The 25,940-nt window shown below is 41.9% G+C and overlaps 1 protein-coding gene across 2 annotated transcripts in view; it reads left to right on the forward strand.

Annotated features, from left to right (window-relative positions):
* Positions 1–25,940, forward strand: part of xpo6 (exportin 6) — a 142,125-nt gene that overhangs the window by 108,476 nt on the left and 7,709 nt on the right. For both annotated transcript variants that reach the window (XM_043711504.2, XM_087997866.1), the window contains exons 17-23: positions 2,250–2,439; positions 3,222–3,377; positions 11,303–11,417; positions 11,705–11,876; positions 12,375–12,536; positions 13,141–13,239; positions 18,171–18,401. In XM_043711504.2, the coding sequence (XP_043567439.1) occupies positions 2,250–2,439; positions 3,222–3,377; positions 11,303–11,417; positions 11,705–11,876; positions 12,375–12,536; positions 13,141–13,239; positions 18,171–18,401 (1,125 nt within the window). The remainder of the gene's footprint in view (positions 1–2,249; positions 2,440–3,221; positions 3,378–11,302; positions 11,418–11,704; positions 11,877–12,374; positions 12,537–13,140; positions 13,240–18,170; positions 18,402–25,940) is intronic.

The following is a 25,940-nucleotide window of genomic DNA, read 5'->3' on the forward strand; positions in this document are numbered from 1 at the left end:
GACTATCCTTGATCACATTATTCCTATCCAGATGTGCATAAATCCTATCCCTTACAATTCTCTCTAAGACTTTGCCCACAACAGAAGTGAGACTCACCGGCCTATAGTTACTAGGGTTATCCCTACTCCCCTTTTTGAACAAGGGAACCACATTTGCTATCCTCCAGTCTTCTGGCACTACTCCAGTAGACAAAGAGGACATAAAAATCAAGGCCAATGGCTCTGCAATCTCCTCCCTTGCTTCCCAGAGAATCCTAGGATAAATGCCATCAGGCCCAGGGGACTTATCTATTTTCACCTTTTCCAGGATTTCCAACACCTCTTCTCTACATACCTCAAAGCCATCCATTCTACTTATTTGTGACTCAGTATTCACATCGACGACAATGCCCTGTTCCTGAGTAAATACTGAAGAAAAGTATTCATTCAGTGTCTCCCCAATCTCTTCCGCCTCCACACGCAACTTCCCACTACTATCCTTGACTGGACCTATTCCTACCCTAGTCATTCTTTTATTCCTAACATACCTATAGAAAGCCTTAGGGTTTTCCCTAATCCTACCGACTAAGGACCTTTCATGTCCCCTCCTTGCTGCTCTTAGCTCTCTCTTCAGGTCCTTCCTGGCTACCCTATAACTCTCAATCGCCCCAATTGAACCTTCACGTCTCATCTTGACATAGGCCGCCCTCTTCCATTTAACAAGGGATTCCAATTCCTTATTAAACCACGGCTCCCTCGCACGACCCTTTCCTCCCTGCCTGACAGGTACATAATTATCAAGGACACTCAATAGTTGCTCCTTGAACAAGCTCCACATATCATTTACACTCTTGCCTTGGAGTCTACTTTTCCAAGCCACACATCCTAAGTCATGCCTCACCGCATCATAATTTCCCTGACCCCAGCTATAACTCTTGCCCTGTAGTACACACTTATCCCTCTCCATCACGAGAGTAAAAATCACCGAATTATGGTCACTATCCCCAAAGTGCTCACCTACCTCTAATTCTAACACCTGGCCTGGTTCGTTACCCAGAACCAAATCCAGTATGGCCTCACCTCTTGTTGGCCTGTCTACATATTGTGTCAGGAAACTCTCCTGCACACATTGAACAAACACTGACCCATCTAACGAACTTGAGCTATAGCTTTCCCAATCAATATCAGGAAAGTTAAAGTCCCCCATAACCACCACCCTATTACTGTCACTCATCTCCTGAATCACCTTCCCTATCCTTTCTTCTACGTTTCTAGGACTATTGGGAGGCCTGTAAAAGACTCCTAACAGGGTGACCTCACCTTTCCTATTCCGAACCTCAGCCCAAACTACCTCAGATGGCAAGTCCTCATCCATCGTCCTTTCCACCACTGTAATACTATCTTTGGTTAGTAAAGTGGCAATGATTGATCCTTGAAAAAGAGGGTTATCAGATATCTCTGAATAGATGAACAAAGATTGTGTTCTGAAACAGAGTCCTATCAGAGTCTAAATTCTGTTCCTACCTCTATCTATGCTGTCTGACCTGTTAAGTTTCTCCACTCTTATTTAAGCATCTGCAATTTTGTTTTAGTATTTAAAATTAGCTGAACCCTACACAGAAAAATCTACCTTGCAATATCATTGTTTCTGGGCTTGCAGAAACCCTACTAAAGTTGTGTCATTGTCAAGTGGAGGAGCTCTAACACTGGTCCCTCAATTTAGTAATTTCCTACTGTCTTTCTGTAACTGCCATTCAACAAAGCCAACCATCATTTAAATTGTGTTTATAAACTAATTACAGTGAGGTGCTGAAACTTTACTGTGTAAGTGAATTTGGATGTTCAGAAATAATTTTGCCTGAATTGGTTGCTCTGATTGTGGGTTCCAGGTTGTGATATCAGAAGTTCATTAACTGAGCTAATGATCTGAAGACATGTCTCACCCAGTAGTGATTGGCTCGAAGTTGCTCTTTGCCTACCTAGACCTAAGGGGCATTAAAAAAAAACTATTTGTTTACGAACATTCTTGTTTCGAATTCTGCTCCTGTATTTATAAATCGGTGTGTCCCATACACCTTTTCAGCAGCCTTTTCAAAATCTGCTACTCTCAGCTTTGCACGTGACAGGTCTCTGTTCCCATGCCCTCTTCAAAATTAAAGTTCTTTCTGGTGAAATTTGTAGTTAGAATACCAAAACTTTCATTGGGGGGATGGTGTTGAATATTGTACTGTATGTTGAACTGCTTTGACTAAGTGGTGTTCTCTTGTTAGGGCAAAGTGCTAGTGTGCAGGGCCCTGTCCAACATGTTGCTCTTACCATGGCCAAACCTTCCTGAGAGTGAACAGCAGTGGGCAGTCCGTTCTACAAATCATGCCAACCTCATTTCAACCCTCACAAGAGAATATCGACGACTCAAAGAAAACACTGCATTGTCACAGGGCAAAATGGGTCTAGGAAATAGTAAGTACTTGCTGTGTTGTATGTTTTTAGTTGCTGCCTTGCATGTTTATTGCTGTGATTTATTAACAAGGTGAACAGCTCTGCTCTTCCACGCAGTGTGCACCAAGCAGTATCTGAATAACACAGGAATAAAACAATTGCATTTAGACTTGTTACTTTGGGAACGCCTGTTTCTCTTTTGTAAGAGACCTTAAACAAGATGCATCAACAAAGTGGAACTCCTTATTGTGCCAGTTTGGAAATATTCTGACCAATAAATGGGCAGCCTTGAACTTGTTCATCATCTAATCAGAGCCTGCTATTAGTTGATTGTCACGAATCTACAGATGAATTTAAATGGTTTGATCTGCCTGACTTTCCAGTCTTGGATTGCTTATGTTATTGTTTGTTTTTCCCTGTTTTTCTTTTAAGATACAGATTGTATTTCTCTATAAATAAACTTTTGCACTTGCTACTATCAATAGCAATACTGTGACACATATGTAAGTGAATTCCCTAATTCTTTAGTGCTGTCATTAGACAATGCACAGAGATGGCCTCTGTCCTACTGACCTCCCTAATGACACATTAAAGACACACTCAGCTGCTTTGCTAAATTGAAGAAAAAGTGACATTCCGGATGCATGCCTCTGAAGCACCAGTCTGCAATAAACATAAAATTCTTCAGTCTATGTATAGTTTAAAAAGAGATGAAACAGTTTTAAATGTCCTAGTCTCTGAAGTTCCAGAATACTACTAATCCACACACAATGTTTTGATTTTTTCAAACTATTCACTTTTAGCAAAAGTGATTGTCCAGGAGACACTGAGCATCTTGAGGTACATCGTGGAGAACATTTCTGGGGAGGTAACGAAATCCCGCCAAATCTGCTACCAGTCCCTGCAGGAATCAGTGCAGGTCTCCCTGGCACTCTTCCCAGTCTTTATTCACCAACCTGGTAAGAAACTTGGTTTGCATTGTAGTTTGCTTTTGATCTCCAAGATGTGAGCAGTATCATTAAATGGTTTATAGTGGTCATTAAAGGTTGCATTCATCTTTCTAAGCTGTTTGACACACAGTGGTAGTTTACCGATGTTGCCACCATTATCCCAATGTACAGATAAGTTCTTTCACTATCACCAATCCCCAGGCATGGGCTCCCATGGGGGAAATTTTAGAAAAATTCACAATGGAAAACAACTCTGCCTATCTGACACATCTCACAAAGCCTAACTCCTCAATCAAAGCTATTTCTGTTTCACTGTAGCAGTTCTAATGGAGAGAATTTTAGACCCCACAACCCCAGGAAACATGATGTGCAAAGTTTGTTTCCTCACAGTTAAGATGCAAGGTAAATCAGTGAGATTATTCTCAGACAATGCCCATTAAGTGCATCGTGGAGAAATCCAACTGAGCCTGCAAGTTTGTTTATGTCCCTCAGGTTGGCAAGTTCAGCACTGGACACCTCTATTCCATAGAAGAACCAAAAAGTGCTGTTTCTTCATAATAAAGGCACTCTCTTGTGTCTATGAAGGCATGCTAACTATGAGGCACTCATTACATTTAGCTGGCTGACTCAGCTATCCACAAGAAGCAAGCAGATCATGCAGGAAAATAGTTTAATCAGAATAAATATATTTTCAAGTGAAATATTTTGAAAAAATACCCATGCCATCTTTGCTCTTAAGTGTTATGTTAACGGAAATGTTATTGGCACAGCAAATCTATGGCCATGATGCAGAGCCTGTCTGTTTGAATGCAGAACTCCTACAGATCTGGTATAGATGCAACATTTTCAGTTGACAGTGGGTTTTAGCAATGAAAAGCATTCCCTATCATTAAACTAAATGTTTTGCATGAGTGCATCTGGCACTTAAAACTTGAATTTGAATCACCTAGCAAAAAGAGAAAGTGGTAGTAGTGCACTGTTCCAGTTATAAATCACATAACACCAGGTTATAGTTCAGTAGGTTTATTTGGAAGCACTAACTTTTGGAGTGCTGCTCTTTCAGGTGTTTGTCGAGTATAAGATCATAAGACACAGTTTTTATAGCAAAAGTTAAGTGATGCAACTGAAATTATATATTGGAAAAAAACTTGGATTGTTTGTTATATCTCTTGTCCTTTAGAATGACCATGTTGGCTTCAGTTCTTTCATATGAACCTTTTTTAAAGTTACATTCTCAAGTGAACTTTAGCAATCAGTGTCATGTCAACACTGAAGATGTGAGGTGCCCTGTGTGAGGCTGTGTCCCAATGTTCAAGCTGACTCTATTTCTAAAAAAGGGGTTTTCAGAATCTTAAATATATTCATGCAGTTTTTGAGCAAAATAAAATGTAATTCTGCAAGTACAAATTCACCCCACAAACGTGTGTGTGATGTGTGTTGGAGGGGAGGGAGGTATGAGTTTGAGAGTGTGTGTGTGTCTGTGTAAAGGGTTATAAGTCTGAGAGAGAGAGAGGTTGGGTGTCTGTAGTGAGGACTGGAGATCAGAGTTGTGTGGGGTGCTAGAAAAGCCCAGCACGTCAGACAGCATCCGAGGAGCAGGAAAATCAATGTTTCGGGTATAAGGCCTTTATCATGATTCCTGATGAAGGGCGTATGCCCGAAAAGTCGACTCTCTTGCTTCTCAGGTACTGCCTGACCTGCTTTGCTTTTCCAGCACCCCGCACTAGTGTGTCTTTGTGTGTCTGTCATGTACCCAAGGTCCCAGTTGAGGCCATCCCCATGAGTACTGAACTTGGCTATCAACCTCTGCTCGGTCACTTTGCGTTGTTGCCTGTCCAGAAGTCCACCTTGGAGAATGGTCACCCGAAGGTCCGACGTCGAATGTCTCGGACTGCTGAAGTGTTCTCCGACTGGGAGGGAACACTCCTGTCTGTTGTGCAGTGTCCTATTCATCCGTTGCCATAGCCTCTGCTTGGTTTTGCCAGTGTACCATACCCCAGGGCATCCTTACCTGCAGCATGTGAATTAGACAACGTTGACAACATGTGACAACGTCACATGAGTACCTACCACCTACATGGTGGTTGGTGTCGACACTGACACATCTTGCAGTGTCTGCCGTGACAGGGTTGTATGGTGTTGTCCTGAAAGGCAGGTAGTTTGCTGCGAACAATGATCCGTTTGAGGTTTAGTGGTTTAAAGGCAAGAAATGGAGGCATGAGGCTGTGAGAACACTTCAGCCATCCGGGACTTTGACCTCAGACCTTTGGGCGACCATCCTCCAAGGCGGACTTCAGGACAAGCAACAATGCAAAGTGGCCAAGCAAAGTCTGATAGCCAAGTTCTGTACCCACAGGAATAGCCACAACCAGGATCTTGGGTTCATGTCAGACTATAGGTGACCCCCACTGCATTGCTCTCTCTTCCTCCCCACCACCACCAGCACATGTACCCAAATACACATGTTTGTGGGTTGACGGTGTAGGTTTGCTCGCTGAGCTGTAGGTTTGATATCCAGATATTTCATTACCTGGCTGGGTAACATCATCAGTGTTGACCTCCAAGTGAAGCGAAGCTTTTGTCTCCTGCTTTCTATTTATATCTTTCTCCTGGATGGGGTTCCTGGGGTTTGTGGTGATGTCACTTCCTGCTCGTTTTCAGAGGGGTTGATAGATGGCATCTAGATCTGTATGTTTGTTTATGGCGTTGTGGTTTGAGTGCCAGGCCTCTAGGAATTCTCCGGCATGCCTTTGCTTAGCCTGTCCCAGGATAGATGTGTTGTCCCAGTTGAAATGGTAGTTTTTTTCATCTAACCACCTTACCATACATCAAAGAAGTTTCAGAAATGACAGCCAGACTAAGACCCCTCGGAATCCTAGTAGCACACAAACCAACCAACACTCAAACAAAAACTAACAAACTTAAAAGACCCAGTACAACCCATGGACAAAACCAACGTCATCTACAAAATTCCATGCAAGGACTGCCACGAACACTACGTAGGACAAACAGGAAGAAAGTTAGTCACCAGGATACACGAACACCAGCTAGCCACAAAAAGACATGATCCTCTCCCTCGTAGCCCTATGCACGGATGAAAAAAAAAACACCATTTCAACTGGGACAACACATCTATCCTGGGACAGGCTAAGCAAAGGCATGCCGGAGAATTCCTAGAGGCCTGGCACTCAAACCACAACGCCATAAACAAACATACAGATCAAGATGCCATCTATCAACCCCTCTGAAAACGAGCAGGAAGTGACATCACCACAAACCCCAGGAACCCCATCCAGGAGAAAGATATAAATAGAAAGCAGGAAACAACAGCTTCGCTTTACTTGGAGGTCGCCACTGATGATGTTACCTAGCCAGGTAATGAAATGTCTGGATATTAAACCTACAGCTCAGTGAGCAAACCTACACCCTAAACCTCAACCTGAGCTACAAACCTTTGTGGGTTGAATTTGTACTTGAAGAATTAAATTTTGTTTTGCTCAAAAACTGCATGAATCCATGTAAGATTCCGTAAATCCTTTTTTTTTCAAAAAAGAATCAGTCTGAACATTGGGGCACAGACAGCCTCACACTTTCAATGCATTATCTGAGCTGATATGGCACCTATTGTTAAAGTTCACTTGAGAATGTAACTTTTAAAAAGGTTCTGGGATTTACATAAGAAAGAACTGAAATCATAATGGTCGTTCTAAAAGATGGGAGACTTAAACAATCCAAGTCTTTGTAATTATATAATTTCAGTTGCGTCATGCTGTAAACATTTGCTATGAATTGTGTCCTACGAGCTTATGCTCCCCAACCACCTGATGAAGGAACAGTGCTCTGAAAGCTGGTGCTTCCAAATAAACCTGTTGGACTATAACCTGGTGTTGTGATTTTTAACTTGGTACACCCCGGTCCAACTCCGACACCTCCAAATCATGTTCCAGTTGTGACATCCAGAATGACATTGACAAATCTTACCAATAGTCTTGTTGGCTAAGAGTATAAAGGCTATGTAGTTAAGGCAAGGAGGTGACAGTGATCAAAATATACAAATGGCTTTACTCCCAAAAAGCATTAAAATGCCCAGAAAGTTCACTTCAGTGTTTGCATTTAAGGAATGATACATGGAAGAGAGAATCTGTGAGCAGCTGCTCCTCCAATCGGTCTGCTTTTCTCATGCCTCAATCACAGACTCATTTCCTTGTCTCGAGACAAGCTCTGCAATTGGAGGAACAGCAAGGTTAGGAGAGGAAAGCTGTGATTGAGGCAAAGTCTGACCCATCAGTAATGCTCAATTGACAAAGGGAAGAGTGCATTGCTCAAAACGTGGCCGAATGGTCACGCTCCTTGAGAGGTCCAGATCTCCAGCTGTAAAGGGACCCTCTGAGTTGAGGTATTGAGGTTGTGCGATACTCTAAATGATTGCAAGTCTCTTGTTCAAGTCTGTAAGGATCAATCCCACCTCCGCCTTTAGATGCCTTTTAAATGTTGTAGTTATACCAGCCTCCACTTTCTCTGCCAGTTCATTCCATACACTCACCACCTTCAGCATTGAAAGGGTTGCCCTTTAGATCCCTTTTTAAATTTTTCTCCTCTGTTTAAACCTATGCCCTCTAGTTCAGGACTTCCCCCTCCCCAGGGAATAGATCTTGTCTCTTTGCCCTATCTATGCCCCTCATGACTTTATAACTCTCTAAAAGGTCACCTCTCAGTCTCTGTTCCAGGCAATACAGCCCCAGCCTATTCAGCGTCTCCCTATCGCTCAAACCCTCCAACCCTGGCAACACCCTTGTAAACCTTTTCTGAACCCTTTAATGTTTCACAATATCCTTCCGATAGGGAGACCAGAATTGTGCAAAGTATTCCAAAAGTGGCCTAACCTATGTCCTGTATAGTGCAACATGATCTCCCAACTCCTATACTGAATGCATTGACCAATAAAGGCAAGCATACCAAATGCCACCTTCACTATCTTATCTACCTGCGATTCCACTTTCAAGGAACTATGAGGCTGCGCTCCAAGTAGAATTGTAACAGGAGGTAATGAGCATGTCTGACAAAGGAGAGCCAGTGGATGTGATCTATTTGGATTTCCAGAACATCTTTGATGAAGTGCTGCACAGTTGGATGCTAAATAAGGCCTATGGGTGTTAGGAGCAAGATACACAGAGTATTGGCTGGCAGAAGGCTGAGTCTGCACTAATGGTAAGATTCTCGGTAGTATAAATGAGCAGAGGGCTCCTGATGTTCAGGTCCGTAGATTCTTGAAAGTTGTCACCCAGGTTGATAGGATTGTTAAGAAGGCATACGGTGTGTTAGCTTTTACTGGTAGAGGGACTGAGTTTTGGAACCATGAAGTCACGCTGCAGCTGTACAAAACACTCTGGCCACACTTGGAGTATTGCATACAGTTCTGGTCACCGCATTATAGGAAGGATGTGGAAGCTTTGGAAAGGGTTCAGAGGAGATTTACTAGGATGTTGCCTGGTATGGAGGGAAGGTCTTACGAGGAAAGGCTGTGGGACTTAAGATTGTTTTCATTAGAGAGAAGAAGGTTGAGAGGTGACTTAATTGAGACACAAGATAATCAGAGGGTTAGATAGGGTGGGCAGTGAGAGCCTTTTTCCTCGGATGGTGATGACTTGCACAAAGAGACATAGCTTTAAATTAATGGGTGATCGATATAGAACAGATGTCAGGTTTCTTTTCTCAGTAGTAGGAATGTGGAACACTGCCTGCAACAGTAGTAGACCTACCAACTTTAAGGGCGTTTAAATGGTCATTGGTTAGGCAAAAGGACGAGAATGGAATAATGCAGATTAGATGGACTTCAGATTGGTTTCACAGGTTGGTGCAACATCAAGGTCTGAAGGGCCTGTACTGCGCTGTTATGTTCTATGGGGTTAAAAGGGTCTTTTTCAGGATGACAACAAGTGACTAGTGGAATTCCCAGAGTTCAGTGTTGGGACCACAAGCATTCACGTTATACATGATCTCAGTCAGAGATGTACAGCATGGAAACAGACTCTTCAGTCCACCCCGTCCATGCCGACCAGATATCCCAATCCAATCTAGTCCCACCTGCCAGCGCCTGGCCCATATCCCTCCAAATCCTTCCTATTCATATACCCATCCAAATGCCTCTTAACATCCTCTGGCAGTTCATTCCATACATGTACCTCCCTCTGCATGAAAAAGTTGCCCCTTAGGTCTCTTTTATATCTTTCCCCTCTCACCCTAAACCTATGCCCTCTAGTTCTGGACTCCACGACCCCAGGGAAAAGACTTTGTCTGTTTATTCTATCCATGCCCCTCATAATTTTGTAAACCTCTATAAGGTCACCCCTCAGCCTCCGACGCTCCAGGGAAAACAGCCCCAGCCTGTTCAGCCTCTCCCTGTAGCTCAGATCCTCCAACCCTGGCAACATCCTTGTAAATCTTTTCTGAACCCTGTCAAGTTGATTTTGATGAAGGAACTGAGTGCATTGTTGCTAAGTTTACAATGACACAAAGATAGGTGGAGGGACAGATAGTGTTGAGAAGGCAGGGAGGCTGCAGAAGAACCTGGATGGTCTAGGAGAGTGTATTCCATTCTTTGACCAATGTCGGAAAGTGAGAGGTTATGTACTTTCCTAGGAAGAATAGAGGCGTAGATGATTTTCTAAATAGTAAAAAGCTTTGGAAATTTGAAGCTCAAAGGGATTTAGGAATCCTGGTTCATGGTTCTCAAAGTTAATATGCAGGTTCAGTTAGCAGGCAAATGCTAAATTGGCAAGCATTTTGAGTGCTGGAGTACAATAGCATGGATGTAATGCTGAGGCTGTGTAAGTCTGTGGTGTGACCGCATTTGGAATACTGAAGTTTTGGGCCCTCTTGCTAAGAAAGGATGTTCTGGTGTTGGAAGGGTTCCAGAAGAGGTTCATAAGAAGGGCTTGCCTTAGAAGGATCACTTGAGGTCCTTGGTTCTTTACTCCAATAAAGTTGTGAAGTATGGGGGTGGATCTGATTTGAAACTTGCAGAATACGGAGAGGCTTGGATGGAATGGATGTGGAGATGTTTCTACTATTGGGACTACAACCAGTGGTGACAGACTACGAGTGAAGGGCTGACCCTTTAGAACTGAGGTGAAGAATTTCTTCAGAATGTGTTGGATCTGTGGAACTCATTGCCTATTGGATTGCAAAATTTATGGAGTTGCGATATAGAACAGCCATGAATGTTAACAATATGTTTGAACGACTTCCTCCTATTCCTATGATCTTCCCATTGGAAGTACCACTGTGTATTTTTCTCCAAGAATATCAGTTTACTGACAAAGATTCTCCTTGGGCAGATGTCAATTCATTGTATTCATTACCCATTTCTGATGAGGCTCATTCTCAACTGACTTAGCCTGGTTTATTTAATCAGCCCTCTGCCCTCGCCCTGTCCATGCTGAACTATTCAGAAGTGATTTCTTTGGGAAGAAGGGTAGATTTAAATTGGTATGAAAGCACACTGCTTCTGAGCTGCCTATTCATGTTTTGTAAAAGTCGTTAAGATTCACTTTATACACTTGAGATCTCTAGGTAAACTGATGTATGTTTTAATCACACCCCCTATTAAAAAACATCAAGTTGGCAAAGTTTGCATCCAGAAAAGTTTGCCTTTACATCAATTGGCCCTTGGACTTACAATGGTTATGGGCAACAAGATCATCGCTCCTGTTTTAAGTCCACTTGCCATTTACACAAATCTAGAGCAAAATAAGCTGATAGCATCTTGTTTTCAATATTTGTGTAGAATTTATGCTCATTCCTCCTTGCATCATCACACTCCCGTTGCTTGATGCATCCTCATTGAGTTTTTCCATGATTTGCAGCAAATGGATTAAGTGAGTACTTAGGAATGGTTGCCTCTCAGCATTTTAATATAAATTTCCTTCTTTCAGGTGTTACAGATGAAATGCTCAGCTTCTTCCTCACATTGTTTCAAGGCCTCAGGGTACAGATGGGTGTTCCCTTTGCAGAACAGATTATCCAAACCTTCCTAAACATGTTTACCAGGTAACTCTGTGCTTTGTAGGGGAGGGGACCTGAGTCCTGCCCTGTGTCATTAGGAGAACTGTTTCAGTTTCTCCAGGCTGGAATAAGGCATGTGGGGGTAGTCAAGCTTTGCTGTTTGCTAGATATTTGCTTGGAATCTGGGGACGTTATCCTGGCATCACTAAGAAAGTGGCTGATCATCTTCATGGGGATGGGAGTTTGGAGGTGAAGAATCCTGCTCCTGGCATCACCAGAAAAACCTGACCCAGTGCCGAGCATCATTCTGTATTTATCCACTTTTTATGCAGGGAGCAGTTGGCGGAGAGTATCCTGGAGGAGGGCAGTGGTGGTTGCCATGTAGTGGAGAAATTTCTGAAGATCCTGCAGGTGGTAGTCCAGGAGCCTGGGCATGCATTCAAACCATTCCTCCCCAGCATCATCTCCTTGTGTATGGAGCAAGTCTACCCAATCATTGCAGAGGTAAAGCTGAGACACATTTGCATCTCTAGTGTTGGTTCAGCACAATTGTTTGGATTTTTTGTTGGTTATCTTTAATGCAGGTGCTGTTATGTTCTCAGCCATTCAGTAACAGTGTAACTTGCTTTTAGTATTATCAACTGTAAAGTGCTGTTGCTGAATATATGCAAACCTGTCCAATGCATCTTGGGCAGTAAAATTGAGATATGGAGCCAATGTGCGGCAGTGGTGTTAATGTGAGTTTAACTTTTATTGAATGGTGGGGCAGGTTCCGGAACCATATTCTTTACTCCGTTTTATTCTTGTGCCATTTTGTATTTATCGTCTAACCCCTTGCACTCTAGTAGAAGGTTTACACTAAGATTGGCAATGTTTTGCTTGATTCTAGAGAATTTAGTTGGATTTTTGAGTCCATTAGAGTCAGATTGCAAATCATTTTAGATAAGATGCTGTTCTATTCCTTTGCTAGTTTGCTTCTAATACTCCTTTATCACCCTCCAGCGATCCTCGCCAGATGTGAAGATGGAGTTGTTTGAGTTACTTTACCAGATCCTGCACAATAATTGGCGATTTTTCTTCAAATCATCTGTATTGGCCAGCGTTCAGCGTGGGACAGCTGAGGAGCCAATGGAGAATGAGGCCCAATTTGCTTCTGCTATGCAGGTGACACTGGTTCTTTTGTGTGCTTCCTTTGTTGTGATGTTCCTACATAGACTGTCCTATCCCTTTACATTCAGGACTGGAAAACATTATTGTTTCGCTACAGGAGCAAGAATGAGCAGCACAGTCAGAGGAATATCTTTCAGACAAGATATGAAACTAACCAATCAATAAAATGTCTCATTTTTCAAGGAGGCAAGCCAAGTTCACGCCGTCTGTTGGCCAACATTTATCACCCTGACATTAAAATTAACTGCTTATTACAGTTCGAGGAATCTATTTGTGTGCAACTTGATGGCTGTTTCCTGCATTCCTGAAGTGCAGTCTCAATTGTAAAGAGCTACTTCTGTAAAATCTCTTGGGTATTCTCAGGATGAGATGGGTGCAATATATAAATGGCCATTTCTTCCATTATCAGTGTGACTGCCAAAGCAGCTCTTAACTCTGCCTTGGGGCCTTCTGTAACCAGTATATCTCCACTGTGATGTTGCTGTATGTGAAATGGCTGATATGAGGTGCTATATGTAAAGATTATTCTAGTTTTATGGAAAGGTGTTGATGGTAAATGCTAATTCAAGCACACTGAATCTTCCTGTTCTTTTGCCAGGCTTTTGGTCAGTCCTTTTTGCAGCCGGATATTCAGATTTTTAAACAGAACTTGTTTTATTTGGAGACACTCAACACCAAGCATAAGTTGTATCACAAGGTGAGTGTGGTTCACTTACATCTGCAGTCTGTTTAGGATGGCTCTCTCCACTCAGTGATATATCTCAGGCTGGGTTCAGCATATTTTAGAAATAAGCCTCTTTATCCCTATTACCTACTGAAATCCACTTAAGTTGATCATTGAGTACAAAGTTGCGAGCAGAAAAGTTCAGTTATTTGTCTGTTGAAGACATTCAAAACCAGGACAAAGTCTACGTTTAGATATGATTTGGAGATGCCAGTGTTGGACTGGGGTGGACAAAGTTAAAAATCACACAACACCACGTTATAGTCCAACAGGTTTAATTGGAAGCACTAGCTTTCAGAGCGATAATCCTTCATCAGGTGATTTTTAACTTTACATTTAGACATTTTACTTGGATAAGGAATATCCAGAGGATAATGGGTGTTTCAGCCTGTGGAAGAGAAATCTTTACCAGGGGTATGTTATGGTGAACCACATGACTACTAAAACTTGGATGATTGTAAAAGGAACTTGTGTGGTTTAGCAGGTTCCTTGAAAAAGCACAGAATTGTACTTGAAGAACTTTTCTTTTGTCATTTTAATGGTAATGTCCTGGGGAGGGTTGCTGATGTTAGAGTGCAGGTTCATTGTTCCTTAAAAGTAGAGTCGCGGGCAGACAAGATAGTGAATAAGGTGTTTGATATGCTTCTCTGTATTGATCAGTGCATCGAGTAAAGGACTTAGGTAGTGTTGTGGATGTGCAGGACATTGATTAGGCTAGTTTTGGAATATTGTGTTCTATTCTGGTCTTCCTGCTATAGGAAGGATATTGTGAAAATGTTTGATTAGATTAGATTCCCTGCAGTGTGGAAACAGGCCCTTTGGCCTAATCAGTCCACACCGACCCTCGAGTAACCCACCCAGACCCACTTCCCTCTGATGAATGCACCTAACACTATGGGCAATTTAGCATAGCCAATTCATTTGACTTGCACATCTTTGGACTGTGGGAGGAAACCGGAGAACCCAGAGGAAACCCATGCAGACACTGGGAGAATGTGCAATCTCCACACAGACAGTCACCCAAGGCTAGAATCGAACCTGGGACCCTGGCACTGAGAGGCAGCAGTGCTAACCACTGTGCCACCTTGCTACCCAGTGTTGCCAGGGTTGGAGGGTTTGACCTATAGGGAGAGACTAAATAGGCTTGAGCTATTTTCCCTGAAGCATTGAAGGCTGAGGGGTGACTTTATAAAGATTTATAAAAACATAAGGGTCATAGAGTGTATAGCCAAGGATTTTTTCCCCAGGTTAACAGTCCAAAACTAACCGAGAAGGGAAAGAAAAGGGGCCACTTCTTTCACGCAGAGGGTGGTATGTGTATGGATGTGGAGGAGGCTGGTACCTTATTACACTTTAAAAGGCATCTGGATGTGTATGTGAATAGGAAGGGGTTAGAGGAATATGGACTGAATGCTGGTAAATGGGGCTAGATTAATTTAGGATATCTGATCAGCGTAGACTAGTTGGACTGAAGCATCTGTTTCCATGCTGTACGTTTCTATGATTCTAATTGGGATGAAGTGTAAAAAAAAAAATTACTGTGTCCTAAAATCAGTCACATTGAACTTTGCTGGGAATGCAGTTAAAACCATAGAAACGATAAAGCACAGAAGAGGGCCATTTGGTCATATTGTTCATGCCAACCCAAAGACACCCAGATGCCTTTTCTAATCCCATCTTCCTGCACCTAGCCCATATCCCCATACATCTTAGGTATAGATCAGGTCTTTTAAGAGTTCTGCCTCCAGTGCCAACTCGGGCAGCGAATTATGGACACCCTCCACACTCTGCATTATTAAAAAAAGCATTCCTTCACATCCTCTCTAATCTCTCTGTCACTTCACTTGAATCTTTGACCCTTGGTTTTTGAACTTTCTGCCAAGGGAAGCAGGTTCCTCCAGTCTACTGTATCTCTACCCCTCTCAATTTTGTATTCCTCAATCATGCCACCCCTCAACCTTCTTTGTTCCAAGGGACACAGCCCCAATCTCTCCTCATAGCTACAATTCTTCAGCCCTGGCAACATTCTAGTAAGTCTTCTTTGCACAGTCTCCAAAGCAATTATGTCTCTTTTCTGTAATGTGGTGACCAGAACTGCGTGAATTATTTCAATTATGGCCTCACTAGTGTCTTAAACAGTTTCATCATTATATCCCTACTTCTTCATTCTCTACTTCTGCCAAGGACGGAGAGCATTCCATATGCCACCTTTACAACTTTATTGATCTGTACTGCTATCTTTGGGCACCTGTGCACATGTACACTAAGATCTCACTTCATCTAGCTCTCAGTATATTCCCCTTTACTGTTTGACGACCCTAAATGTATTACCTCACACTTAGAGTTGAATTCCATCTGCCCTCTCCACTTCACCAACCCACCAATATCATTTTGGAACTTACAGCTATCTTCTGCAGTATCCACTATGCAACCAATTTTTGTTGTCTGCACATTTCCAATTGTGGTCCCCACTTTCAAGTCCCAATTGTTAAAAATAGCAGGGATCCCACACTGAACCTTGTGAAGCACTATTTTAAACAGATTTCCATTTGCAAGGGCAGCTGACGAAAATTATCCTTTGTTTCTATTACTAAGCCAATTTTGTATCCAATCTGACACATTACTCTGTATCCCATGGTCTTTTACCTTTTTTGACCAGTCTGCCATGTGGGAACTTGTCAAATGCCTCACTAAAGTCGATGTAGAAAGCATAGAGACACATCCTCAAAGAATTCAATCACATATTTTTAAGGCGTGAGTTTACCTTAACAAAGCCACACTGACTAGTAGCCTTTTTAAGTGATAGTTATTCAATCTCTCAATTGATTTTAATGACTTGCCCACTATCGAAGTAAGAAAACTGGCCTATTATTGTTTGCCGCTTCTCTTGTACCCCTTTTTTAAACCACATTTGCATTCCCCCAGTCCTCGAGCACCTCACCTGTGTCCAGCGAAGATTGGAAAATATTCCTCAAAGCATCTACTAATTTCTCCCCGACCACCTTCAACATCCAAGGCAACAATCCATCGGGCCCTGGTAACTCATCCACTTTCAAGGATTCCAACTCCTCTAATGCTTTCTCATGATTTTGTCCAATATTTCACACTGGTGCATTACTATATCCATATCATTTGTTTTCATTATGGAGAATTTCCTGCCCATCAATAAGTTCCATTGCAAATCCCACCAGGCCCCATTCTGCTTAGCACTGTATAATGCAGTATTCTTTTCTATTTGATCTTCATTAAGAATTCTTTCCCCTTTTCCAGAAGTTACAGACTCTAGTTAGTTTCATGGTATCATCCACTTAAATCTAACATAAACCATTCTCCGTGGTCAGTCAATCCTGCAGGCAGTTGTGGTGCACTGGTAGTGTCCCAACCTCAGCCAGGAGACCAGATCAGGTCCCACCTGCACCAGAGGTGTGCAAAAACATCTCTGAACAGGTTATTAGAAAATATAAATACCGTTCTTCATTGTCATTCAGGAGTCATTTTTTAAATTCTTTCTTAGGCCAGTTGAACATTTTCAAATCTTAGGCCAGTTGAACATTTTCAATGTACTGCCCTACCTGAAATCTGATAACCCAGCATGGAGCAGGAATTGAAGCTGAGAATTTGCTGGTCTTTAGCTATTAATTGGACCAGGCAGAGTCTTTACTCAGAACTGCCAACTGTCCACTTGTGTGAATAAAGGGCCAGTTTCCACACTGTAAGTAATCTAAACACTTAGTTAATATAAGCAGTTGACAATTTGTAGCAATTTTCTGATTGGTTGAGTGAATTAAGCAGCAGCTTAGGTATGCATTAGTGTAATAGGCAAAGAAAGGAAGTATACAGCCTGTGATGGATACAAATGCTTCACTGATCCCAAAACTGTTCTGTAGAATAAAGTAGAAGCAGTGCACTCCAACATCCCATCTCTTGCTGTTTTTCCTTGTCATCTTTGTGACAGCTGTCTTTGTTCTTCACTCAACCTGATGCAGGGGAACTCAGTCTTCCCTCAAGATGATGGCTTGTCCCTTTGCTTTCGCTGCTTTCCTCTGCCAGTCCCTGTTAATATACCTCGCATTGACACAATTAATAGCTATCACCTATCCAACCCTTTTGACCATTTCTCTGGGCAGCTACTCATGCCAGGAGGACTATTGTCACTTTGCCCAGCTCCATTCGAAGGTTAGTTTTTCATTCCTCCAATGTATACACTGCATTGATAATTCAGTATGGTGGTGTCTGATAAATCTTTGACATAAATAATCATTTTTTTTATGACCTCTTCTGTTTTCAGAGATTTGTTTATATTTATAGAAGACTAGTTACTGATCTGACGTGGTTATACAAGGGCAGAAATTTCTAAGAGGTTGGAGTTTAAAAACTGGGAAATTTTCTTCCAACTGTACAGGGTGGTGAGACTACATACTGGAAGTTTTATGTACAGTTTTGGGTCTCTATCTTTTTAAAAAGAAAATACAGCAACTGGAGGCAGTTTAAGTAATTCCTGTCTCCTCAGAAGGTGTAAAATATCCTATCAGTTCATTTTGAAGGAGAGGCAAGGGAGTCTTCTCAAGCACTGATGAAGCATTCTTCTAATCCTGGCTTATGCTTAAACCTCAAACAAAACCTTTTTTAAAATAAAAACTTGACCAGTATGGCAGTGTTCTGTAATGACTTTGCTGTGTGCAAATCAGTTGCTGCCTATCCCACAATCTCTAATGACTACACTTCTAAAGTACTTAATTGGCTGTCAAGCATTGAGATATCCTGAGGTCATGCAAGTAGTGTCTTTTGCTGTGGGGAGGGATGCAAGATCTTGTACCAAGAGCTGAGCACACTCTCTCTTTCTGAATTTTCACGCCTCACTGAAGTTCTTAAATACTGAAGAAATCTTACTGTTTTCTCCCCAGAAAATCTTCCGAACGACCATGTTGTTTCAGTTCATCAACGTGTTGCTGCAGGTGCTGGTCCACAAATCTCATGACCTACTACAGGAGGAAATTGGCATCGCTGTGTATAATATGGCCTCAGTGGACTTCAACAGCTTTTACACTGTTTTTTTACCCCAGTTCCTGGGCAGTTGTGATGGTGTTGACTCCAATCAAAGAACGGTGCTTGGCAGGAATTTCAAAATGGACAGGGTTAGTGACTGGAAGACAACTGGGTATTAAAAATATGGATGTAATTCAGTATCTGGGTACTACAGCCAAAGGATCCCTTTCTAAATTCCCCAGTTACTTAGTGAATGCTGTAATGTAGAGTACTGTGTTTAATTGCTGTGATTTATCTGCATGGTAAGTGTTCTGTGGAGACATAAGGGAAAACGTTTGAGTGCATTTTCCAACTTGTTTATTTCCTTCATGCAGTTGCATCCTGAGGTTTTAGGAATGAACATAGTTTCATTTGAAGTAGCATCTATCCAGGCTGGTGTATTGAGGAAGTGCTTATGGTTAAGGAAGCCACAAATTGAACTGAGTAGGCTGAGTTTTAATAAACTTGCAGTGAAACCCTATTGCAGGTATGGAGACAATTGTTGCAGACTCTAAATAGCCGGGTAGATAAGCTGATCACAGATGGACATGATCATGACCAAATTATAAACCATTATTTTTGGGCAAGTTCTAGTGTCTGAAAGACTGAGCAAGTCTATTACCAATTTCTGTTCATTCAACTGATTTGTACACCGTCAACTCCAGGGATTATCAGTGTCCAGCTCACCCTCTGTCCAATAAAACCAGTCCTTCATTGTTTGTATGTGGTTAATACATTACTGTGTTGCTTTGGTGACCTGATTTGCAGGCTATTAATTGCAACCTGAAATATGAGCAGTGTGTAGTCCTCTTGCTTGAATTTTTTCAGGACCTGTTTTCCAGGCAGCCTTTCATTATAACTGAATCTATTCATTCGGGCCACTCCATATGTTTTCTTCTTTTAAGACATTGCCCCTTGTATCTCAAAGAAGAAACTTTTCTGAAAACCAGACTTTGCCTTTTCCTAAATTCAGATCAGATTAGATGCCCTACACTGTGGAAACAGTGCTCTTCAGCCCAACAAGTCCACACCGACCCTCCAAAGAGCAACCCACCCAGACCCATTCCCTTACATTTACCCCTGACTAATGCACCTAACACTACGGGCAATTTAAGCATGGCCAATTCACCTAACCTGCACATCTTTGGACTGTGGGAGGAAACCGGAGCCCCCGAAGGAAGCCCACACAGACACGGGGAGAATGTGCACACACAGTTGCTCGAGGTGGGAATTGAACCCAGGTCTCTGGCACTGAGGCAACAGTGCTAACCACTGAACCACCATGCCGCCCCAGCTCTTGAAGAAACTGGATAATTACAGGAGACAGAGGGAGACGCTGAAGTGCAGTGGGGCTGAAGCTTAAACATCTGCATAGGCCATTTAGGCCTAATCTGTTGTGTGGCAAATTCTTTGCCATTCTTCAGTTAGTCCTGGTAAATCTGATGGGCCACCTTTTTACAGAATAAAGTCTGTATGGATAGTTCAGTAGATTTAATGGGCTGGGCTCAGTCATTTATATGCATTTTTTTGTGTGGTGGGAGTTGCTTCAATGTAATAAAGTCATTTGGGGTGCATGTAATTGATTCACAAAGGCCAGGTGTGTGTAATTCTGGGGGTCCTTGGCAGCTGCGTAGCTTAGTTCTGTTTTATGATCAGGATTACTAATGAATGGAGTTGGAGGAAGTGGCCAGTTTGGGCTAAGAACCTCTGGTTTCAGTTGAGGAAGTTCATCTCCAATCTCCTTGCTTCCCAAAAGCAAAACTGCTGTCTGTTCACTCGAATGGTGTTCTGTTTTCTCTATTGTATTTCATCTTTCAAAGAATATGAGCGTTACCAGCAAGATTAGAATTTATTGCTCATCCTTTAATTGGTCATGAACTACAATAGTGCTGCTCAAAATTTAGACCCAACAACAGTGGAGTAATGACACTACATTTCCAAGTTAAGATGGTGTTTGGACTGGATGGAAACTTGCAAGTGATGATTTTCCTGTGCATCTGCTGCCCTTCTCATTTTTGGTAGTAGAGGTTGCAGGATTGGAAGCTGCTTCCAGAAAAACTGAGATGTTGCAAATCAGTGGATTGCTCTGCCTAGAGTGTCAAATGCATTGTTCTTGCTAATTTCTTTATATGGTGTCTTTGCACAGTGCAGCTGCTTTAAGACTGCTGCAGTCTATTGATACATTCTGGATACCCTCTGCAGAATTCCCAGCCATTCACCTGCCCTGACAGTCACAGTATTTATACTTAAAGTCCTGTTGAATTTCTGATCAGTGGTAAGCTGCAGTTTCTGGTTCCTGAGGATTTGGTGATAATGCTGATGAAGGTCGAAGGAAGATGATTAAAGTCTCCTTATTGAAGATGGCGAAATTTATGAATCTAGTATTACTTGCCACTTATCAGCCAATCTTTACTGTTCAGCAAGCTCTTGTAAGTGAGCACAACAATTTCAGTATCTGAGTTGCAAGTGGAACTGAATGCTGTGCTGATGTTAGCAAACAAGGAAGGATAAAGTAACTGAAGATGGTTAGTCCTAGGCTATATCCTGAAGAACTCCAGCAGCTACATCCTGAAGTCAAGATATTTGGTTTCCAAGGACCACAATCTTCCTTTGCTCCAGGTATCACCTAATCCAATGAAGAGTTTTCAGATGGTTGCCATAGACTTGATGGAGCTCCTTGATATATAGCAGTCTCTGAAATGCTGAATTAATGTCAAGATCAGTGACTCTCCACTCACCTCTGGAGTTGAGCTATTTTATCCATATTTGGACCAAGGCTGCAGTGAGGTAATTCTGAACCCAAACTATATATCAGCAAACATGCTTAACACCAACTTTTTCCATCGTTTTGCTGATAATCAAAAGTAGATTAATAGGCTTGTAATTGACCAATTGGATTGATCTAGATTTTTGTGAATTGCCCTTTACAGGACATTTTTCACTTTGTCAGGTAAATGCTAGTGTTGAAGTTGTACTGAAAAGTTTAGCCAGGGTAGCAGCTAGTCTGGACCTGCACTAAACCTGGGATATTGTTTTAGAGCACACTGCCCTTGCTGCATACCATGCATTCAGACATTGTTTGCTATCACATGAAGTGAATTGAATTGGCTGAAGACTGGCATCACAATGTTACAGATAAGTGAAATTGCAGGGTGGTGCACCTAAATGTTTAAGTGAAGCTTCAATGTAGCCAAAGATGCAGCTGTGCAAGCTGGTTTTGCCTACAAACATGCTGTATCAAAAATGAAGAAAATTGCAGTAAATATTTGAAAATTTATTTTAAGTTCTTCACATCCAACAATGGCCTGATGTTGTACAACAAAATCACAATGATTATGGAAATCTACTCAGAAATCTGATCACCTGCTTGGTGTGCTGTCTTTGGATGAGAATGCTAAAATCCACTATCCTATGAAAACAATCAAACACATGTGTAAGTTTGCTCGCTGAACTGGAAGGTTTGTTTTCAGATGTTTTGTCATTACACTAGGTAACGTCTGTGAGCCTCTGGTTAAGCGCTGGTGTTATGTCCCACTTTGTATTTGTGTTTCGTTTCCTTGGATCAGAGACGTTTTTTCCTGTTCTTTTTCTCAAGGGGTGGTAAATGGGGTCCAAATCAATGTGTTATTGATCCAGTTCCAGTTGGAATGCCATGCTTCTAGGAATTCTTGTGCGTGCCTCTGTTTGGCATGTCCTAGGATGGATGTCTTGTCCCAGTCAAAGTGGTGTCTAGGATACTAGTGATAGTGGGTCATGTCTTTTTGTGGCTACTTGATGTTTATGTATCCCGGTTGCTAATTTTCTGCCTGTTTGTCCAATATAGTGTTTGTCACAGTTCTTGCAAGGTATTTTGTAAATGATGATTCTTTTGCTTGTTGTTTGTATAGGATCTTTTAAGTTCATTAACTGCTGTTTTAATGTGTTTGTGGGCTACCAGGATGCCAAGAGGTCTGAGTAGTCGGCAGTCATTTCAGAGATGTCTTTGATGTGTAGGGCAGAGTGGCTAAGGTTTCTGGGCGCGTTTTGCCTGCTTGTTTGGATTTGTTGCTGAAAAATTGGCAGACTGTGTTGATTGGGTACTTGTTCTTTTTAAATACACTGTATAGGTATTTTCCTCTGCTCTGCGTAGTTCGTCTTTGCTGTAGTGTGGTGGCTCGTTGAAATAATGTTCTAATGCAGCTTCGTTTGTGGGTGTTGGGATGATTGTTTCAGTAGTTGAGTATTTGGTTCATCTGTGTTTTCCTGTAGACACTGGTTTGAAGATCCCAATTGGCTGTTCGCTCTACTGTGACATCTAGGGATGGCAGTTTGATGTTTCCTTTTTTTTTGTGAATTTTATGCCAGTAAGGACATTATTGATGGTCTCGATGGTTTCTTCTAATTTGTTTCGTTTAGTGGTGACAAAGCAGACCCAAAATTTGGGTTGGATGGTTGGCAGAGCTGTTTGTTCAAGTCTCCGCATTACTGCCTCTGCTAAGAACCCTGATATCGGAGATCCCATAGGTGTTCCAGTTATTTCTCTGTACGTTTTGTTATTGAAACTGAAGTGGGTGGTAAGGCATAGGTCCACTAGCTTAACTGTGTTGTCCTTGCTGATGAGGTTGGTTGTGTTTGGTTCTTTTAATAGTGTAATCAGTGCTTCTTTGGCCAGGTTGTTAAAAGGGCTGTTACGTCAAATGAGACCATGATTTCTTCATCATCTATCTTTGTGTCGTTTGGTGTTCAGGAATACATGCATGGAGTGGATGGAGTGGTGAGAGTGTTTCACTAAGTGCTTTAGTGTTTTTGGTGTAGTTCCTTGGCTCATCTGTATATTAGTGTTCCAGGTAGTGAGACTGTGATCTGAGGGGGGCTCCTGGTATGTGAATTTTGGGTAGTCCGTAGAAGCGTGGTGTGTTGGATCTATATGGTTTTTTGTTTTTGGAACTCTGTCTTGTTTAATTCTCCAGATTTCTGAAATTTTAAGTAAGGCTGTGATTTTGTTCTCTAGTTGTAGGGTTGTTCTCTAGATGATGTAACAGTCCTGTTCACATCCATCAACATCAATCTGGCCAAGGAAACACTGACTACACTATTAGGACAACCAAAGAGATACACACCAAACACCACCAACCTCATCAAGGACAACATCATTGAGCTAGTGGACCTATGCCCACCCACTTCACTTTCAATAACAAAACCTCCAGACAAATCAATGGAACACCCAAGGGATCTCCGATATCAGGATCCTTAGAGGCAGTAATGCGGAGCCTTAAACAAACAGCTCTGCTAACCATCCAACTCAAACTTTGGGTCTACTATGTGGATGACACCTTTATCATCACTAAACAAAACAAGTTAGAGGAAACCTTCAAGATCATCAATAATATCCTCACTGGTATAAAGTTCACTAAAGGAGGAGGAAAACAACAACAAACTGCCATTCCTACATGTCACAGAGCGAACAGCCAATGGGAAACTTCAAACCAGCGTCTACAGGAAAACAACACAGATGCACCAAATACTCAACTACAGAAGCAATAATCCCAACACCCACAAACGAAGCTGCATTAGAACATTATTTCAACGAGCCACCACACACTGCAGCACAGAGGTACTACGAAGAGCAGAAGAAAATCACCTATACAGCGTACTCAAAAAGAACAAGTACTCAATCAACACAGTCCGCCAATTTCTCAGCAACAAATCCAAACAAGCATACAAAACGTGTCCAGAAACCCTAACCTACTCTGCCATACATCAGACATCTCTGAAATGACTGCCAGACTACTCAGACCTTTTGGCATCATGGTAGCTCACAAATCCACCAATACATTAAAACAGCAGCTAATGAACTTAAAAGGTCCTATACAAACAACAAGCAAAACAAACGTCATTTACAAAATATCTTGCAAGGACTGTAACAAACCCTATATTGGACAAACAGGCAGAAAACTAGCCACCAGGAAACATGAACATAACTAGCCACAAAAAGACCTGACCCACTATCACTAGTGTCCTTACATACAGATGAGGAAAGATACCACTTGGACTGGGACAACACATCCATCCTAGGACATGCGAAACAGACACACACACGAGAATTCCTAGAAGCATGGCATTCCAACCAGAATTGTATCCATAGGCCCATTGATTTGGAGCCTATCCACCACCCTCTGAGAGAACAGAAAATGACAACACCAACTCAAGGAAACCTAAACACAAATAGAAAGCAGGACATAACACCAGTGCTTCACTGGAGGCTCACTGACAATGTTGCCTAGTATGGTGACGAAACGTCTGAAAATGAACCTTCCAGCTCAGCGAGCAAACTTGCATCCAGAACCTCAACCTGACCTACAACCAAATGTGTTTTCCATGTTTAATGCTGCAGTGCAAGATTCTGGAGCATCTCCAGTCTTTTGTGGTTTGAACTGATGGTTGGGTGGGAATTCATCATCACACTTCAAGGTTCAGCCTCCTCTGTTAAAAACATTACATCTATGATTGCCTCATCTGTCATTTCTGTTGTGCAGCATATGATGTCCACTTTAAGTTTCACTGGCCCTGCTGGAATTTCCACAATGGCTTCCCACACGTGAATGAGAAGAGCTTTGTTACTGGGTTAGTTTTCCATGCTCTGTTCGTTGTTATTGGCATCCTGCATGGATGTAGCTTTTTTGAATCCAGTGTGATAAAAGCAGTTGGTGACTTTGGCTTCCATCTCCACTTTCTTCTCTCCCTTTATCACAGACATAGCCTTCTAAGCATTTGGGTTGTCCTTCATCTCTGGTCTCAAACATGAGAGATCAGCTATCATCCAGTAGTTTGTTTTTAGGTTCCTAATTACCTCCAGGTCTATTGGCTAGAACTTGATGATAATGCCGGAAACAAAAACATCAACTTGACACTGTTGAGGCCAGTGATGTCCAATGTGCAGGATAATGATCTATAATGACTTCCTTTTTCTTTTATGCATTTTGTCCACTTTACTGTTCCACAATTCAAAAATGCTGAAGGTCATCAGGATACTTATTGCCTCATACTATATGGGTAAAGTCTTAACATTCTCTAATATCTTCAGCCTATGACAAGAGGCAGCTATTTTTGGTTCCATGTTGATACTGACCATAGCAGCAGACCATTGTAGTGACATGTCTTGCTTTGCTTTCCACCATTCATGTTCACTTTTAAACATTAAAGAACCTGAAAAAATATTATAACAGTCTGATTTCTTCCATGTTAAAAATGTCCCTTGACCCATACTTGTTCAGGACATGGGTGTGGCTGCCAAGCAAAACCTTAACCACTTAATGCATGGAAGTCTGAAATGCCTTGTCTTGAATTGGTCCAGCTATTCTTCACTGCAGATGTAGTTCTTGTGGCCCAGTGTTCTTGCCAGGTTGATTTCCCTTTCCTGCAGCATTGGACCAGAGATGGGAATGTTCTCTGCTCAAGCTGCTTTATCCCACATAAGAGCTACTTCATTGGAAATGGGAAGCCATTCTAGTTCTTTTTCGTTGCCAGAGAAAAGGCCTGCTTATCAAACTGTTCCAAGATCTTGTTTTGTGCTTCAGAATGGTTGCCAAACATAATATAAGCTTCCACTTCTTAGTGGTAGCCATTTTTTCTCTTTTGTATCACTGTTTTCTACTTGATGTATCAGCTTC

Source organism: Chiloscyllium plagiosum, unplaced genomic scaffold (genome assembly GCF_037043375.1).
Source record: "Chiloscyllium plagiosum isolate Xiang-an unplaced genomic scaffold, Cpla_swu_hap1 HiC_scaffold_20, whole genome shotgun sequence".
NCBI lineage: Eukaryota > Metazoa > Chordata > Chondrichthyes > Orectolobiformes > Hemiscylliidae > Chiloscyllium > Chiloscyllium plagiosum.